Here is a 17,929-nt window from a genome sequence, read left to right on the forward strand (position 1 = left end):
TCTATTTCTCCAAATATTTTGAAAAATACATGTTAATGATACGTTTCGAATAAATTAAATTGGACTCATCAGCATGATTAATGCTATTGAAGTCGACATGTTTAGAGCACATATTAGTAGTAAGATCCCATAATATTGACATGTTTAGTCGACATGATTAATTCTATCCAGGCATGCATGTTTAGTGCATTAACTATCTTAGGAATCAATTTTTATCTATACCCCATGATTTATATATAGTGTATCTATTGGTTACCATCTACCACCATGTGCAACTCCATAGATTATGCAAAGAATAAGAATAATTAATGACCTTGTTAAACATTATCAAGGACATTGTCAAAAGATTGGTTACTTAAAAATATTTAAATATTGTAATTATTAATTAATACTGCATTATTGCTCAACTATCCATAAATAAATTATGAATAAGACTCCCCAAGAAGAAAGGAGTTACAAGGCCTTGAAATATGATTATCCTAATAATAGACACTTTGAAACGGCACATAATGGAGAAATTAATTCAAATATAGTTTTTAGTATGTATAAGTTGTATTATTTTATATTATATGGTATGCATCGTATCACATTTTATAGTACTTTCATTTTTGATTAATTGATACATTTGTTTGACAGTTTATGCATAAATTATTTTGACTCTTTTTTTTGAATATTTAGTTGAAGAAAAAATAAAAACCATATGTGATCTTGTTAAATTCGTTTCAATGTATGATTACAAAAATTAAGATTTTCATAATTTATTGCTTATTAATAATTAAATATATTATTGTCTCAAAAAAATCATTAATATTTGAAATCATATATTATTAGCAAATATACCAAAAGTACGGACAAATTTTAATTAGTACTTCCATTTCAATGTCATCTCCACATAACTTATAATTGAACTGTCAAGTTCGAATTTTATGCTGTATATTTTTTACTAGGATTTCTTTTTTTTTTTTATTTTTTTTTTTGGCAGTGTTACTAGGATTTCTTATGACATAGAGTTGAATCACCCTTGTTCTATTAGTCAATTTAAGAGTTTAAAATTGAATTACACTGTAATTATATGTCCATAAACATAATTTTCTATAAACCTCGAATCCCGCGTTTACACGTAAGACCTTTCAAATATTTGTAACGAAGTCGTTGCAATGAGCTCATATGAGTGTAGAATTTTCGACGCACAATTGTCTCTTAAAGTGTCAGCCATGCACATTAAGTGACGTGTAGCGGATTGTGATGAGGGTGCCTAGTGAGAACAACCAAGGGCAAGTTATAGCAAGAAATTAGTTTTATAGATACTAACATTAGAGTTTTGTTAGATTACATATTTACATTACATGCATCAAAGCAATTTACATTACATGCGCCTATAATGGTGCATTATAGATTCAACTTCGAACTTTTAATTGTTCATACGCGCAAAATAAAAAAGGATGAAAGCAATTTATTTTTTGATCGAAGGAGTAAAATTTTACAATCATTCTCTTATTCTCCAACTAACTAACTTAATATGATGTTGCTTTTATTATGACTGTAAAAGTGCTTCACTATATTTATATGTTGTATTCACTGTTGTCTGCATATAAGTTGTCTTACATTGAAGAAAGATGAGTAAAAATACCACTTAATAAACTAATAGAATTATTTTACAGCATCGCAAATTAGTTTCAAAGTGGGATATTATTTAATTAGGCTTGTAAGCGCATCGAAATCTCCTCCATCCTTATTTAGTTTCCTTTATAGACCCATTTCACTTCTTCATTGTGTGGTATTATACGTGTTCAATTATAGTCTTCACCTAAATATCAAGTCTAATGCCAAGATCAAGATTAATTGTAAGCAAGATAGCTACCACTTCTCATTACTTTTGTTCTAAAACGTAACTAAATGACACAAGTATTTCATCATCAAATCGTGTGAACTATCCATGAAGTCAACCATAAAGTCTTTTTCCATATATATATATCATGCACTATCATTCGTATACGACTTCCTGACTAGTCACATTTGGAACATTATTCTTCCAATAATATACTGTATATATTATCATCATCACGATCATATAGTTTTCTTTTGTCTAACTAACTTAATTTTAATACTATATGTCTAAGCTTATTCGGTTATTTTCCTATATATACACATTTTCACTTCACATTATCCTTATTAGTAAGTTAAGGTCACCTCATTTACTCATTTTCTCAGCTTGTAGTCCTACATATATACTACAACTTAAATAACATATATCTTGATTAGTCTCAAATTCTCAATAGCTAGACATGACCGTCGGAGGCGATGGTAGACTCCACTTTATGGTACGAGTCATCACGGGGCGGTGGTTCATGGTGTTTTCCACCATCCTAGTGATGTCCATGGCAGGGGCAACCTACATGTTTGGATTGTACTCGCCGGACATAAAAAGGTCCCTAGGGTATGATCAAAGTACGTTAAACCTCCTTAGTTTTTTCAAAGACTTGGGGTCTACGGTAGGAATACCCGCCGGTCTACTGATGGAAATCGCACCACCTTGGGTGGTTCTAACCGTGGGTGCGATCCTCAACTTCTTCGGTTACTTTATGATTTGGCTCGCCGTTTCAGGCCATATAGCCAGGCCTGCCGTTTGGCAAATGTGTCTCTATATTTTTATAGGTACGTGCTTTTAATTAGTAACTCTATGTTATATTACATGCATTTAATCTTCAAATATATCTTAGTATCGATCTTATGATATTGATATTTGACACTATCTATCCAATTAGCTTAGTGAAAGAAATACAATAATTCTTAGCAGATAGCTAATCTCATATGTTATGCCATTTGCTTAATATTGCCAAATTGAGTAGTTATTGTTAGAGAACCATATAAACCAAAAGCTTAAGCTGATGGTTGGGGCACAAGAATATGTTTTATACTCTATCACACCCCCTTACACGAGAGCCCGTTAAGCTAGAAGCTGGATGTAGGATGGACCCACCTCATACCCTGTGCTTAATATTCCACTTTGAAAGGAGGGGTGGATGAGATTCAAACTCAAGACATTTGTGTCACGTTGGCTCTAATACCATGTTAGTGGACCAACTCAACTAAAAGTTTAAGCTGGTGGTTGAGGCTTAGGATTATGTTTTATACTCTATTGGTAAAAGAGCAATTTTAATATTGGATAAGTGTTAGCATTTTCTCTGCCAATCGTCATTTACAATATATTCATTAAGAGCTTATTTGCATCATAAATTATTGTTTGAAGAACTAAGAATTATTGTTATGCTGCGTAAATTACTTTTCTTTATTTACGGATATGAGTACTAGTTACAAGCTTACAACAACATGTATTATACTAGTTTAGAAATGTTAACATAGAAAAGAGACGCTCATATCATAGATCACCATGCATAGAAAAGTAACAATGATTTGAAACCTACATCTCTAAGATATGAGCTGAGGTTAAAAGCTTTATCAAGTAAGCCGGTCTTATTTGGTACCACGCTCCAGCCATCTCAATTTGCATCTCCCATTTAACAAAAAAAATGTGAAAGTTTTTATCAGATAAGATAAAGACAGATGGACTATATAATTATTTTACGGAGTACAAAAAATGTCTTTTCAAATAGTCTTATATGTGGGGAATTATAGTCTAATTATTTAGGTGATGTATTAGGTTAAATATTTCGTAGTTTAAATTTCAACAAGGATAAAATTATAGACGAAAGTAGGCAACGAATGAGCAAGAGGGAACACTGAACAGGAATTTGTCCCTCCTAAATTTCCGAGATTGCAATACGAATAATTTCCAGAGTCGAGACCACGGCATCAATGTGATTTTGTGATCTACCCTTTAATTTAATTAGTCTAGTGGAGACGACAATTTGCCTTTAAAAAAAAAAACTTTTTTTTTTACAAAAATAATTGTACTAGTATCATTTTGGATATGAGTCAAAATATGACAATATGACATATCTACATATTTTGTTTGACCCACTTATATAACAGTAAAGCAACTAGTGCAACAACTCATCAAATAATGTGACAGCTCTAGAGAAAGGGGTCTTTGAGAATTGAGATAATGCATCCATGTATGTACCACACACGCACTGAACTTTAATTTTACGTTTTAAATGAGCAAGCAAATAGTTATACATACAGCGGATTGCACTATGATGAATTTACATTTTTTAGTTGAGCTTTGTGTGCTTTAGCGATTATATATATATATATAGCCTAATTCTTACTTTTTCGTAAATTTATCTGTACTAATATGACAGTTTTACAAAGTAATCTAACAAAACGATTTGAACAACTTAAACAAAGTAATCCTCCAATGATCTCATGAAAGACCTCTAATTCATTAAATTTAATCGTCATATGTCATAAAATTAATTATAAATGACCAGTCCTACCTCTCTACTTACAAGCAAGTAACAGCAATAATAAGTTTGTCATCTAGCAATGGGGTAGCTGGCTCCTTAATTCTGTTATATATTCCCTGTGATTGAGTTATTATTGGTTAGTCGGTTGTCAGTTAATGTTGCTTGTTTTTTTATATTAAATGATATATGAAGTCGTCAAAGGTTTTTTATGTCTTATTCTCTATTACTCACGTCGTTCCGTTCCTTTGAAATTGCCATAGGAGAATTGTTTATTTTTATGCATAAATTATTGGATTTTTTTACAATTATCACCTATAATTGTTGCTGTTTTAGAAATTTCACCTATATTTTTCTTTTATTGAAATTTATCACCTACATTTTTCCAAAACACTAAAATTTCCCACCACTTTGACCAATCCCTTAAAGATGATGTCATCCATGCTATTTTCCTCCGTTTTCTTTCTTTTTCACTTGATTCTCACTTCCCTCTTCTTCCACTTTTATCTAAATTGAGGCATAGCTTGAATTTGAATTGCTAGAAACTTTAATTTTTGAAGATTTGAAACAAGAACAATGAATTGTGAAACCCTAAATTTTTATTTTAGCAACTTGATTTTAGTATTTGTGCAAAATTAAAAAGGAGATGAAGTAGAAAGACAGAGTATCGAAAGAGGAAGAAAGGAAAATGAGGGGAAGACCGTTTGTGGGCCCCACCATGATGTCATCTTTCAAAATCGTGGGAAGTTTTATCATTTTCATAAAATGTAGGTGGTATATTTCAATAAAAAAAAAAATTGTAGGTGATAATTACTAAAACAGCAACAATGGTAGGTGCTAATTGTCAAAAAAATCTTAAATTACTACTGCTAGGAAGCATCATACAAATATTAATGTAAAATCGAGTAGTTTCCACTAAAGTAGTTTAGATCCTATGATTAATCCCTTCGTATTCTAGTTGGAAGTTGACTATATTCTGAGAGAAATGAAATTGAACTCGTATTCTTAAGAGTAGAAAATTGAACACGTAATTAAAACCTCTGCTCTATTCTCCTTAATTTTATCTTTGCATAGTCATCTTCAATTTAATACAGTAAGATTTAGCTGATAATAAGGAGGATATATTATTATAGGTAAGTTGATACAGAATAAGCTTCTCTATGCAAGTTAAGTTTATAAAGTTAATTATTATTATCATTATACAAATGAATACTAAACTATTAATCCATACAAAGTCGGATCTTCATTAGTATAATCTCCTTTCAATAATCACAGTTTTTTTTAACCACTTTTGTATTAAAAAACCAACCAGTTGAATAATACATCAAGAATCTTTGATATAACAAAGTAAACTAACAAGCCTAGTTATAAGCGCATGATCATATATATTATTAAAGTAAGACAGCTAACAATTTATACAACTTGATGAGAAAATTGATTACATGACCTAAATAATTCAACCTCAAATCCTGCAAAATCTGTTTGAAGTCAAACTTGCTCTCCTATAACTTGGGCTAAGTCAACTATAAGGTCTCAATCTAGAAAAATATCCCAATAATAAACATTTTACATAGAGAAAATTTGACCATTCACACTTTAAAACAACGTTCCTATATATGGTCATAATCTTATCTACTTGCACATTAATTGATGATACTATACTACTATATGTGTAATATTATTTCTACATACATTTTCACTCTTACACTATAGTAAGCTCAACTTCCCTGTCAAAAAAAAAAAAAAAGCTCAACTTCAACTCTCCCTCCCTAAAAAAACTAAATAGTTATTAGCGGCGATGGTGGTTGATGGTGGCGGAGGTGGTGGTGGTGGACTTAGTTTCGTAGTACGGGTCATAATGGGACGGTGGTTCATGGTGTTCTCCACCATCCTAGTGATGTCTGCGGCAGGAGCCACCTACATGTTTGGGTTGTACTCTAAGGACATAAAATCGTCCCTAGGGTATGATCAAACTACCCTTAACCTCCTTAGCTTTTTTAAGGATTTAGGGTCTACGGTAGGGATACCTGCGGGTCTACTAATGGAGATTGCGCCGCCTTGGGTGGTCTTAGCCGTGGGTTCTGTCCTTAACTTCTTTGGCTACTTCATGATTTGGCTCGCGGTTTCTGGTCGTATAGCCAAGCCTTCTGTTTGGCAAATGTGCTTGTATATTTGCATAGGTATGTGATGTATACTTTCTCTTGTTTATGCCTCATATATTCAAACCGCCTCTTAATCTTAAACCTTTATTTTTCAGTTTATAGTTAGAAAATCATAATGTTTGCTCTCAAAAGTTTAGGTTTATCATTTAATAGTATGTGTGTGCATAGTTAGTTTTCTTATTCTAGCTTATATTGCATCTCAAGAATTTATGTGGAGCTGATCAAATCCATTTGCTTTCAATGCGACCATCGTGTTTTGAAAAATTGGAGTGACATACAAATTAAATTATACTATTGTTGGTGGGTAAGTTACATTAGTTGAGTCGGTGACTTAATTATATTAGGCAAGGTGTGACTATTATTGGCCATTCAACAATTTCATCTGATCTAGTATACTCCCTCTGTGTTTTAATAAGTGTTACACTTTGACCGATATATAGTTTTAGGTAATTTAATTGATTTAAATAAAATACTACGTAAAAGATAAGTAGCGTAGTTGGAGTATTAAAAATTTGTAAAAGAAAGATAGTGGGGTTAATAGTTAATTGAAAGTAATGCATGTGAGACGAAAGAAATAAATAAAAAAAAAAAAAAAAAAAAAAAAAGTAATAGTAGTGGGTTTGTGTGGGAATCATGAGAGAAAAAGATAAAATATTAAAATGTAACTTTTTGTCAAAAAAAGAAAGTGTAACACTTATTAAAATACGGTCAGATTTGATAAGTGTAACACTTATTAAAATACGGAGGGAGTATATACCAATATTATGTGTAACTCTGTATATTTTTCTTAGCATATACCCTGTCTAATTATTACTCATATATATTTTTATATCCTTGCACTTACATCATGTATATCTTTTGAAAATTCTTAGTAAAGTAGTAAGTAGTCTACAACTCCACACTATATTTAATGGCAAATGTCATACATACTCTTCCTTGACGGACGGTAATAAGGACTATAGGCCCGTCAATAATATATTGGACATGCAGTTATTACAATTTAATAAGGTTTGTCGTCACATCTACATCTCTTAGTTAAGACAAGATGATGCATAAAAGTTTTTAAAATTATTTTAATAGAATTCTAATTTTTTATCGCGTTAGATTCAAACATAATTATGAATCTTCACCAAGATCTAAACTAGTTTAGATTTATCTATGTCAAGAATAAAATAAATGAACATTGAGCGTGCCCTATATTAATTAACCTCTTTCGTGACAATAGCCTAGACACTCTATATATATATATATATATATATATATATATATATATATATAAAGAAACATCTAACAAGTCTAATCTATAACTCTCAAACAGTTACAACCTATACGTACGGAGTATTAATTACACTTATCTTAAACCTTACAAGAATAATTATTTGTATCTTTCAATAGCAATATCTTTGACATAATGAGCCAATTGCCCAGGGAGCATATCATGTAGTCTAGCCACCAACTATCTACCTTGAACAACATTAATAACCAATAAATTACGTATCAATCTTCAATTAATAATTAGTCTGGTTTGTTTGACTTTGTAATTAGAGAAGTAGCTACTTGATCTAATTCACGTGTACTGGCGAGCTAGCTAGTTACAGCCTACATATGCTACAGTACAGAGAAACTCTTTATAGTATAACAAGTACAAGACTAGAAGTTGCGGCAATTTTTTGTCATTTTGCGTAAATGTAGCTGGAGATATTCTTATAAAGTTATACAAGTAATTGTAATGATTAGAATAAATCCAATATTCCGAATCTTCAATATGCTTTTTGTTTCTTGTTCGAAGTATTTTTATGATAAATATTACCAACTTTAATTAATGTTTGTATTTTTTTTTTCTTTTTTTTATTATTTTTTTATTTTTATGATATATATTGCCAATTTATAAAGGCTTTGTTTAATCCTTTGCTAGCTTATGTTCTATTACTATTACTCAATTTTCATTTACATTCGTTCATTTTTATTCTATTTACATTATTTTATTCTATCTTTAATGTACTTCTTTTATCATGTTACTCATTTAAGCTCACTATAATTACGTCTTTTCACGCTTTATTCTCTTATTGTATTAACTTTTTTTCTCACAAATAACACACATTTTTATATCATCTCTATCTTTTACTTTATTCTACTTTATTTTACCCTCAATATAACATTCTTCAATGTTTCATTAGATTACGTATTTACAGTAACCGAGTAGAAAATGTATAACAAGACAAGTTTAACAAGATTTGACCTAACTATATTTTTCCTTATGTATAATCCCAATATTGGTCAAACAAGGTATAAATAACTAGTGTAAAAGTATATATATATATACGCGTTTTCAAGATTGAAAATGAAAGATGAATAATTAATAAGTCGTACATTTTGTGTTGTGATATGTAGGTGGAAACTCTCAATCATTTGCAAACACCGGTGCACTTGTTACTTGCGTAAAGAACTTCCCAGAAAGCCGAGGAGTGGTCTTAGGCTTGCTAAAGGGTTTTGTTGGTCTAAGTGGTGCCATCATAACGCAACTCTACAATGCATTGTACGGTGGTCGAAACTCCAGAGCCCTAATTCTCCTCATCGGTTGGCTACCAGCCGCGATTTCACTAGTATTCCTACGCACCATCCGGTTTATGAAAGTTGTTAGACAAAAAAATGAGGTGAAATTGTTCTATGAGATTCTCTACATCTCCCTTGGGCTGGCCGGTTTTCTCATGATCATGATCATACTTCAAAAGCAGTTAAACTTCAAAAGAAGCGAGTTTGCAGCAAGTGGTGTGGCGGTTGTCATATTGCTCCTTTTACCTATTTACACTGTGGTCAAAGAGGAGTTTAGGCAATGGAAGAAGAAGCAAGAATTGTTACAAAATGCTCCCAAGGTAGATGTTGTCGTAAACAGTGGTGAGGATAAGGAAGACAAGGTTAAAGAAGTTCCTAATAGGTCCGATGAGGCAGTTGCAACATCAAGAGAGGCGGATTCCTGTTTTCAGAATGTGTTCCGTCCTCCAGACCGTGGAGAAGATTACACTATACTACAAGCGCTCTTTAGTATAGACATGCTCATTCTATTTCTTGCTACCATATGTGGAGTTGGTGGTACATTGACCGCGATTGACAATTTAGGTCAAATCGGGACATCTCTTGGTTATCCTGCTAAAAGCATTAGCACCTTTGTGTCCCTGGTGAGCATATGGAACTATTTGGGTCGTGTCGTGTCAGGCTTCTATTCAGAGCACTTGTTAAAGAAGTACAAGATTCCGAGGCCACTTTTTCTCACTTGCATGCTCCTACTCTCTTGTGTTGGCCACCTTCTAATTGCATTCAACGTCCGTAATGGGCTTTACGTTGCGTCTGTGATTATTGGGTTTACCTTTGGGGCCCAATGGCCTTTACTCTTCGGTATAATATCGGAGTTATTTGGGCTCAAATATTATTCAACTTTGTACAACTTTGGGTCAGTTGCAAGCCCAATAGGAGGCTACATTCTCAATGTGAGGATAACGGGCCATTTATATGATAAGGAAGCCAGAAAGCAAATGAATTCTTTGGGCCGCCCCAGGTTAAAAGGGGAAGAGCTAAATTGTGTTGGGCAAGAATGTTTCCGTTTAGCATTTCTTATAATCACCGCAGCAACTGTTTTTGGTATGTTTGTTTCATTGATTTTGGTGGTTAGAACAAGAAAGTTTTATAGGAGTGATATTTATAAAAAGTTTAGGGAGGCGGCCGTAGTAGAGGAGGATGAGTTGGTAAATGGCGGTGTTGTGGTGGCAACAAACGGAGCGAAAAAGGTGGAGACGGCGAAGGTAGGAAGTTAAATGTGTTTAGGTTGGGGGATTATAAGAAATGATATGGATAATGTAGTGTAATGGTCATATATTAAGTACATTTTTAATGCAGGAAATGCATGGTAGACTGGTCTGACCAAGAAGAAGAATGAAAGAAATGTGTTGAATTACATACACATATAGTGAGTTTTTAAGAAATGACTATTGTAACGACAGTGAGTGAAAATATAGATGAAATTAATACACGATTTGTTACTATGTAAAGAAAAAAATGATGTATTAAGGTAACACTGTGTGACACGTTAATCTTCATTTTGAAGCGATTGTGTGCTCTATTTTTGCTTCTTCTCTTTTACAATCTAATGTTGGGTACAATGCTAATTGGTTTGTGATAGCGCCTATGAATATATATTACGGAATATCAAGGATTAGTAGTAGTACGTGTTGCATAAGAGACATGTTCCACCGAATTGGCAAATTTGGATCTATGGTGTTTGTAATCCATGATATGAGCATAGCATTAATAGCCGTCCAATCTGACTTGGTACAGGGTGGAGACGGTGAGATGATTGTACCGTCAAGAAACTCGAATTTTCTTCGGGCCTCTAGAGCAGTTTGAATATCAGCAGACCAAGAATCATAATTGTCTGTTGTAAGGCGAGTCGGAGTGATAAAATCCCCGGGTCGATCCTGTGAACCGAGATAATATGGTGAGTTTGGTTCAATTTTTGAAGGAGGTGGAGGCGGTGGTTGTTCGTCTCCTGCCATGAGGTTTGAATATGACGATTGTCAATGTTCTGTTTTCTGTGATTTTTGTGTATTGATTTTGTTTTTTTTTTTTTTTTTTTTTGGTTAAAGAAAAAACTGGCTCGATACCATGTTAAACTGGAGTTTTGGGAGAATATTGAGTTGCCTTTCATTGATTATTATCAAGGTTTATATAATACAATCAAGGGAGACCTAACCAAAGATAGATTAGGAAATTAGGAAAAGATAAATACTAAAGATTATATCTACCATAATTATATCTAAATATATCCTATTAAAATTTCATCTATTTGTTGTAATCATTTTAATGTAACATATCAAAAATACCACTTTGTTAAATTATGCAAGAATAAGAGCAAAAAAAAAAAAAAAAAAAAAAAAAAAAAAAAAACATACTTTCAGTCTTTCCATTCTGCTTCAAAGGATCACAAAAGGTACAATTTAGAGTAATTGACTAATTGTGAGTCAGAAGTCAAACTTTATATGCGCATGAATCAACTCCACCGCTTTGAAGACTTAGAACATTTAATAATTTGAATGTAGCTTTCAAAAAAAAAAAAAAAAAAAAAAAAAAAAAAAAAATTGAATGTATCTGGGCACTATTATATACTAGTATATTGATTCAAACCAAATAATATTGCACAGGATAGAAGAAATTGACCATAGTTATTGATAGAGTATGTATATATCAGTTTTAGGCTTTTATCATTTGTATAAATTTTTGTTTAAATTGGTACTCTAACATGATATCAAAATCAGCGTAACAAAAAGATTATGGATTTAAATCTCATCTCTACAGTCTATACCTCTCCTTTAAACAAGTGGATGGAATTTACTTGATGTTTGAGATTTTTAGATGGTTTTTGAAATAGAAATAGTACCAAATTCTTATCAATAAATGCATGGAAGAAATAGAGAAGATGCAGCATGTCATGACCGCAATTTCGGCAAGTTTAGCTAATCAGCCGGTCAATATATTCGTCATTTATGTACATTCATGTGTGTGGCCATGTGGGCAAGTCCGCAAGTAGATATAGAAAAGTACTCCTTTTGTTTTATTTTTTCATAAAAAAAAAATTAAAAAAATTAATGAAATGGGGGTAAGAAAAAGAAAATCAAACAAGAGTTAAAAAAAAAAAAAGGGTGTAAGTAGAAAAATCAAACAAGAGAAATGATGCTAAAATTAAATATTTGTAAGAGTAAGATAAATAAATAATAAATTAAGAGTGAATCTGTGAATGAAAATAAAGGTAGAATATTATATGGTATAGTGAAAGTGATTAAAACCTTAAATTGAAAAGTGGGCATATGTAGAGAAAGTATATATATATATTTATTAAAACTTGTTTAAATGAATATGTTACGTATAATTAATTAAAATTAAACAAGTTGTAATACAAGTAGCAATTTTGTGTAATATAATTAGGTACTCCCGGGCACGGCATGTAATGGACTAAACACAATGAAAGGATAGGTGAAGTGATTTGTGACAAGATCATGGTCATTATTTGACCTGGCCTGCCTTAAACATCATCTACTACTACTTAGTGAAAATAAGTCTAGTGAGTAGTGACAAGAACATAAAAATCGGGTGAAAGTTTCATTGTTGCTCATGTGTATACCTCGTTTGAATCTTATCTTGTGGAGATAAGCACTCTTTAAGGCCATTCTATAGTCTCTATCCTTGAATTCTTCAAGCACTTTTTTAAGGATGCATGTAAAATATATCCGGATATTTTGATTTTAATTATTCCCTCTGTGTTTTGTAAGTGCTCCACTTTTTAAATATGGCTATTTTTTTAAGTGCACCATTATCAAAAGTGAAAAATCCCACTCATATTATATTTTTTATATCTCTCTTCTTTTTAACTCCACTATCCTTTTACAATATTTCCTCTCTCTCACATTATTTCTAGTGGTCCTCATTCATATTTTTCTCTCCTACTTTTTCAAATTTTTTATCTCTAACCATACCTACTCATATACTCCATATTATTTTATTTTGCCTAAAATTATGTGCCCAAAGGTATGAGAATTGAGAGCCAATGAGCACTTAAAAAAATGGGAGGCCGGATGGAGTATTGGTTTGTGGCACAATGGTCACTATGCATATGAAAATTTAGACAGGCCAAAACACTGAACATAAATATTAAATGGAAATAAATAATAGTTAAAATGGTTAGAATGATAAAACCCAAATGCAAAAAAAAAGAATGTAGTTTAGACAAAAATAACATAATTTCACGTCCAAACTAAACCCAAAGGATATGTAATTCAAATTCAAATAAATATTCTTCTTTAATTCAAAAACTAAAGAACATGAGTTGTATTGAGAAGAATATAATATAAATAAAAAGGCATATACTTCATATATAGCTCAAAATCAAATGAAATATCATATCGAAGCAAACTATTACGAAGTACAAACTACCTTAAGTTTATATAGTAGTCCATAAGCTACCTTAAATCTAAATTATCATACTTATTGGTCTACTCCTTTTCCTTCTAATTGATTTCTTTAAATTTTGGTATAGACGATATTCGACTCAAATAGTCATATCTAGTTTACCTTCCATATACCTTAACCAATAGGATTAATCTAACAATTGATCATAGTAATTAACATCAAAATAATATCATGCAAACCCGTTAATTACACCAAAGTTTTTATTCCTTTACGAGCTCAACATGTTACAACACTAAGGTCCCTCACTTTGTTCATCCCAACAGCTAAATGGCTAAATCATTACTGTATGATTCTGACTAATCAAACTTTTAACGTATAAATTGGTCCACTATATCGATCAGAAGATCACTATCATCATTTATGTTTCTCATATCAACATGTTCGTTGTTAGTCCTTGTTACCACTAGTATTCTCTACTACCTATAAACCTACCTTTCCACACATATTTTCACATCATTTTTGTTAAACTCAACTATATCTCCCTCTCAAGTCTCAAACATATAATCCCATAATCTTAGGATAGACACCTAATCATGGTGGTCGAAGGCGGTGGTGGCCACCCCCGCTTGGTGATGCGTGTCTTAACGGGGCAATGGTTCATGGTGTTTTCCTCCCTCCTAGTGATGTCTACGGCAGGGGCCACGTACATGTTTGGGTTGTACTCTAAGGACATAAAACAATCCTTAGGGTATGACCAAAGTACCCTTAACCTCCTTAGCTTCTTTAAGGACTTGGGATCTATTGCCGGGGTGCCCTCAGGGCTACTAATGGAAGTCGCCCCACCTTGGGTGGTTCTAATCGTTGGTGCTGTCCTCAACTTCTTTGGTTACTTCATGATGTGGCTCGCCGTTACTAGTCGTATCCCTAAGCCTGCTATTTGGCAAATGTGCTTGTACATTTGTGTAGGTACGTGTTTATTATAATTTAGTATAATCCTATTTATAGTAAGCTCACATTCAAAAATTATGTGATCCATATGTGTTTTCAAGTATATATATGGCTCTTAGCATTATCAGACATACCTTATCTTTATGTATGCATTCTTATCTTCGATTGAATCTTTGAAAATTACGTGTTTAATGATTATAAGATATATGGTATATGCTCTATATCTTTAAAACAAATTTAGCCTCACTCATATAAATTGACTTTATCTCTTTGTCTTAACTCGCAATTCTGAGGTCTTGGATGATGCTATAACTGTTTACATCTTAACAAGTGACAACAAGAGAGTTGTTTTGGTCCCATGAGTTAGGCTAGTGAACTGTGGACACCTCCATTCACGATCTTTTAAACAAACAATGTAGGACCAAAATACAACGTGATTTGTCTATCACTAATTTATAAACCAATTAACTTTCGAAGAGTATAGTGTCAACTTAAAACACATCTTTATTTTGTAACATGTACACTTTAAAATAGTTGTCCCAGATGTTTTTTGGAATTTAATCACAAATCATGTACATGTAAATCTATCTTTGTAATTAAGCTAAGTAATAATAAAACCATGCATGACAATTTTTACATCTACATGTTAAGCTAGAATTAAAAAATAATTACCTTCAAACTTGTCACCTACTTTATCTTGTTTCTATCAAGTAAGTTTTGTACAAGAGACATGAAAATTCTGATTTGACATAGCTATATACTTCGTATATAACATGTGGAACTGGGATCTAGTGATATTACATGGAGATGTTAATTCGGGTCACTAGATCGAGTTTGACTGGGTCTAATTGAGTTGGGTCTAGTTCGGGTTTGAGTCGTGAAAAATCATTGTGCACATCTAGAGATCAAATCCCGAATTGGATCACCGACCTTCGGGTTAAGTCGGGCTGGGTTAGTTTTTGACATTTCACCATTATGTAAAACGAACAAAGGATAAGAATTTCATGAAGCTAGAATTATAAGGTGAATCTGTTTCACCGTAATAAGCCCACACAATTCAACACATAAACTTCCAAAAACTAGGCCAATAGTTTAAATAAAAATTTCAAAAACTTAAATGATATGGTGTGTCCAAAAATTTATAAATTAATTATAATGTTTAAATCCTTATATGAATTGTCAACTTTCCATAATTTTATGAATCAAAAGTTCCAAACCCAATTATTCTTTGGTTGAAAACGATGTGATCAACAAACAAGTCAATACGATATAAGATTTTTCCTTAGTCCTTTGCCAAGTCTAATAGAATAATCTCACTAATCTAACACTAATAATAATGTCATGCTTATACTTGTATATGTAGGTGCAAACTCGCAAGCCTTTTCAAATACTGGTGCACTTGTTACTTGTGTGAAGAACTTCCCCGAAAGCCGAGGAGTTGTCTTAGGCTTGCTAAAGGGCTTTGTTGGTCTAAGTGGTGCTATCATAACGCAACTCTACTATGCATTGTACGGTGATAATGGTAAAAATTCCACGGCCTTAATCCTCTTCATTGGTTGGCTACCTGCCGCGATTTCATTTGCATTCCTACGTACAATCCGATATTTGAAACTTGTACGTCGAAAAAATGAGGTAAATGTTTTCTACGAGTTGCTTTATATGTCCCTTGGCCTCGCCGGTTTTCTCATGGTTATGATCATACTTCAAAACACCAAAACCTTCACACGAGGTGAGTACATTGGGAGTGGTATAGCAGTTATTCTTTTGCTCCTTTTACCTCTTTACACCGTGATTAAAGAAGAGTACAAGGTACAAAAGACGAGTGGAGAGGAGTTGGTGAGTGTATCCAATGTTAATATTGTGGTAAACAATGGTGAAGATAAGGAGCGTGAAGTTATGGGTGTTTCAAACTCGGCGCCTCATTCATCTGTGGTAGAGTTGCCTGAGAAAGAAAGAGAGGCAGACTCATGTTTTCAAAACATATTTCGTTCTCCAGATCGAGGGGAAGATTACACCATACTACAAGCGATTTTCAACATAGACATGCTCATTTTGGTTATTACTATTATAAGTGGACTTGGTGGCACATTGACCGCCATTGACAACTTGGGCCAAATCGGAATGTCACTTGGGTACCCGGCCCGTAGCATTAGCACTTTTATATCCCTAGTGAGTATATGGAACTATTTAGGTCGCGTCGTGGCAGGTTTTGGTTCGGAACACTTGCTAAAGAAGTACAAAATTCCAAGGCCTCTTGTGTTGAGTTTTACACTATTGCTCTCTTGTGTTGGACACCTTATCATTGCTTTCGATGTTCGAAATGGGCTTTATGTTGCGACCGTGGTTATGGGATTTTGCTATGGGGCCCAATGGCCTTTGCTATTTGCCATTATCTCTGAATTGTATGGGCTTAAATACTACGCAACTTTATACAATTTGGGTACAGTGGCAAGCCCAATAGGAGGTTACATTCTCAATGTTAGACTAACTGGCTACTTATATGATAGAGAGGCCCAAAAACAAATACAGGCCTTGGGCCGGATCAGGAAAAAGGGTGAAGAGTTAAACTGTAATGGCCCAGAATGTTTTCGCTTGGCATTTTTTGTGATCACAGCAGCAACTATTTTTAGTATGTTGTTTTCATTGATCTTGGTTGTTAGAACAAGAAAGTTTTACAAGAGTGATATTTATAGAAAGTTTAGGGAGACAGATAGTACGGCGGAGGCTGAATTGGTAGGTGGTGTCGTAGTATCGGATGATGGAAGTAAGAAGCCGGGAATGAAGGTGGCAAAAGGGTAGGAAATTTCATTGTTTATTGGTAAGAAGGATCTACTAGGTTGTAACCCTGCACAGATCAATATGATCCATACTAGATGCAAGGATCCTTAGAAATGGGGCAGACGATAAGGAATTCCTATCATTTTAGGTGTACCATGAATATAGTGTGCTCACGTGTATTATTAACTCGGTTGAGAGGTGTTAACAAAAAAACTATTGTAACTACTAATGTATTGTATACTAGTAGTAGACGTATAAAAATAAATTGAAACATGTTTTAGGATTGATGTCATGCATATGTAGTGCTAATGGTGTAGCCCGTGTAATCGTGTATGCATAGTTAGATCACTTTGATCATCAGGTGCATCGGACTCCCAGTAATTCTTATAGTAGTGTACTACTTCTTATAGTATGTACGTAGAGGAACTCCTAATAATCGATATATGTTAACATAATAATTAGGAATTTTGTATAATATCTTTAGATTTCCTAGTTATGTTAATATTCTATCTTATTCCTAAATATGTTACGGTTAGGAATATCCTTGTAACTACATATCTTGTTCACATATGAATGAGAAAGTCAAGCCGTTCACATTAATTTGACAATATATCATATTGCTTAGCAAACATATAACATGACATTATAGTAATTAAATTATCTACAGACTATACTGGGTTGTTTTTACTCGTGTTGTACTCTTAGTAGAGTACTATTAAT

At 32.9% G+C, this 17,929-nt stretch overlaps 2 protein-coding genes across 3 annotated transcripts; both read left to right on the forward strand.

Moving 5' to 3' along the window:
* The first annotated feature begins 2,155 nt into the window (after window positions 1-2,155).
* Window positions 2,156-11,234, forward strand: LOC110698626 (protein NUCLEAR FUSION DEFECTIVE 4-like). 2 transcript variants are annotated; one of them, XM_021876094.1, is made up of 2 exons: window positions 2,156-2,655; window positions 8,921-11,234. In XM_021876094.1, the coding sequence occupies exons 1-2, from the start codon at window positions 2,286-2,288 to the stop codon at window positions 10,336-10,338; spliced, it is 1,788 nt and encodes a 595-aa protein (XP_021731786.1). In that variant the 5' UTR covers window positions 2,156-2,285; the 3' UTR covers window positions 10,339-11,234. The 2 variants fall into 2 exon arrangements, with proteins under 2 accessions (XP_021731786.1, XP_021731785.1); XM_021876093.1 differs by lacking the exon at window positions 2,156-2,655 and adding an exon at window positions 5,492-6,547.
* A 2,234-nt stretch (window positions 11,235-13,468) lies between these two features.
* LOC110698627 (protein NUCLEAR FUSION DEFECTIVE 4-like) lies at window positions 13,469-17,566 on the forward strand. Its single transcript, XM_021876095.1, has 2 exons — window positions 13,469-14,449; window positions 15,795-17,566. The coding sequence occupies exons 1-2, from the start codon at window positions 14,077-14,079 to the stop codon at window positions 17,228-17,230; spliced, it is 1,809 nt and encodes a 602-aa protein (XP_021731787.1). The 5' UTR covers window positions 13,469-14,076; the 3' UTR covers window positions 17,231-17,566.
* The last annotated feature ends 363 nt before the right edge of the window (window positions 17,567-17,929 follow it).

Source organism: Chenopodium quinoa, unplaced genomic scaffold (assembly GCF_001683475.1).
Source record: "Chenopodium quinoa cultivar QQ74 unplaced genomic scaffold, ASM168347v1, whole genome shotgun sequence".
NCBI classification, from domain to species: domain Eukaryota; kingdom Viridiplantae; phylum Streptophyta; class Magnoliopsida; order Caryophyllales; family Amaranthaceae; genus Chenopodium; species Chenopodium quinoa.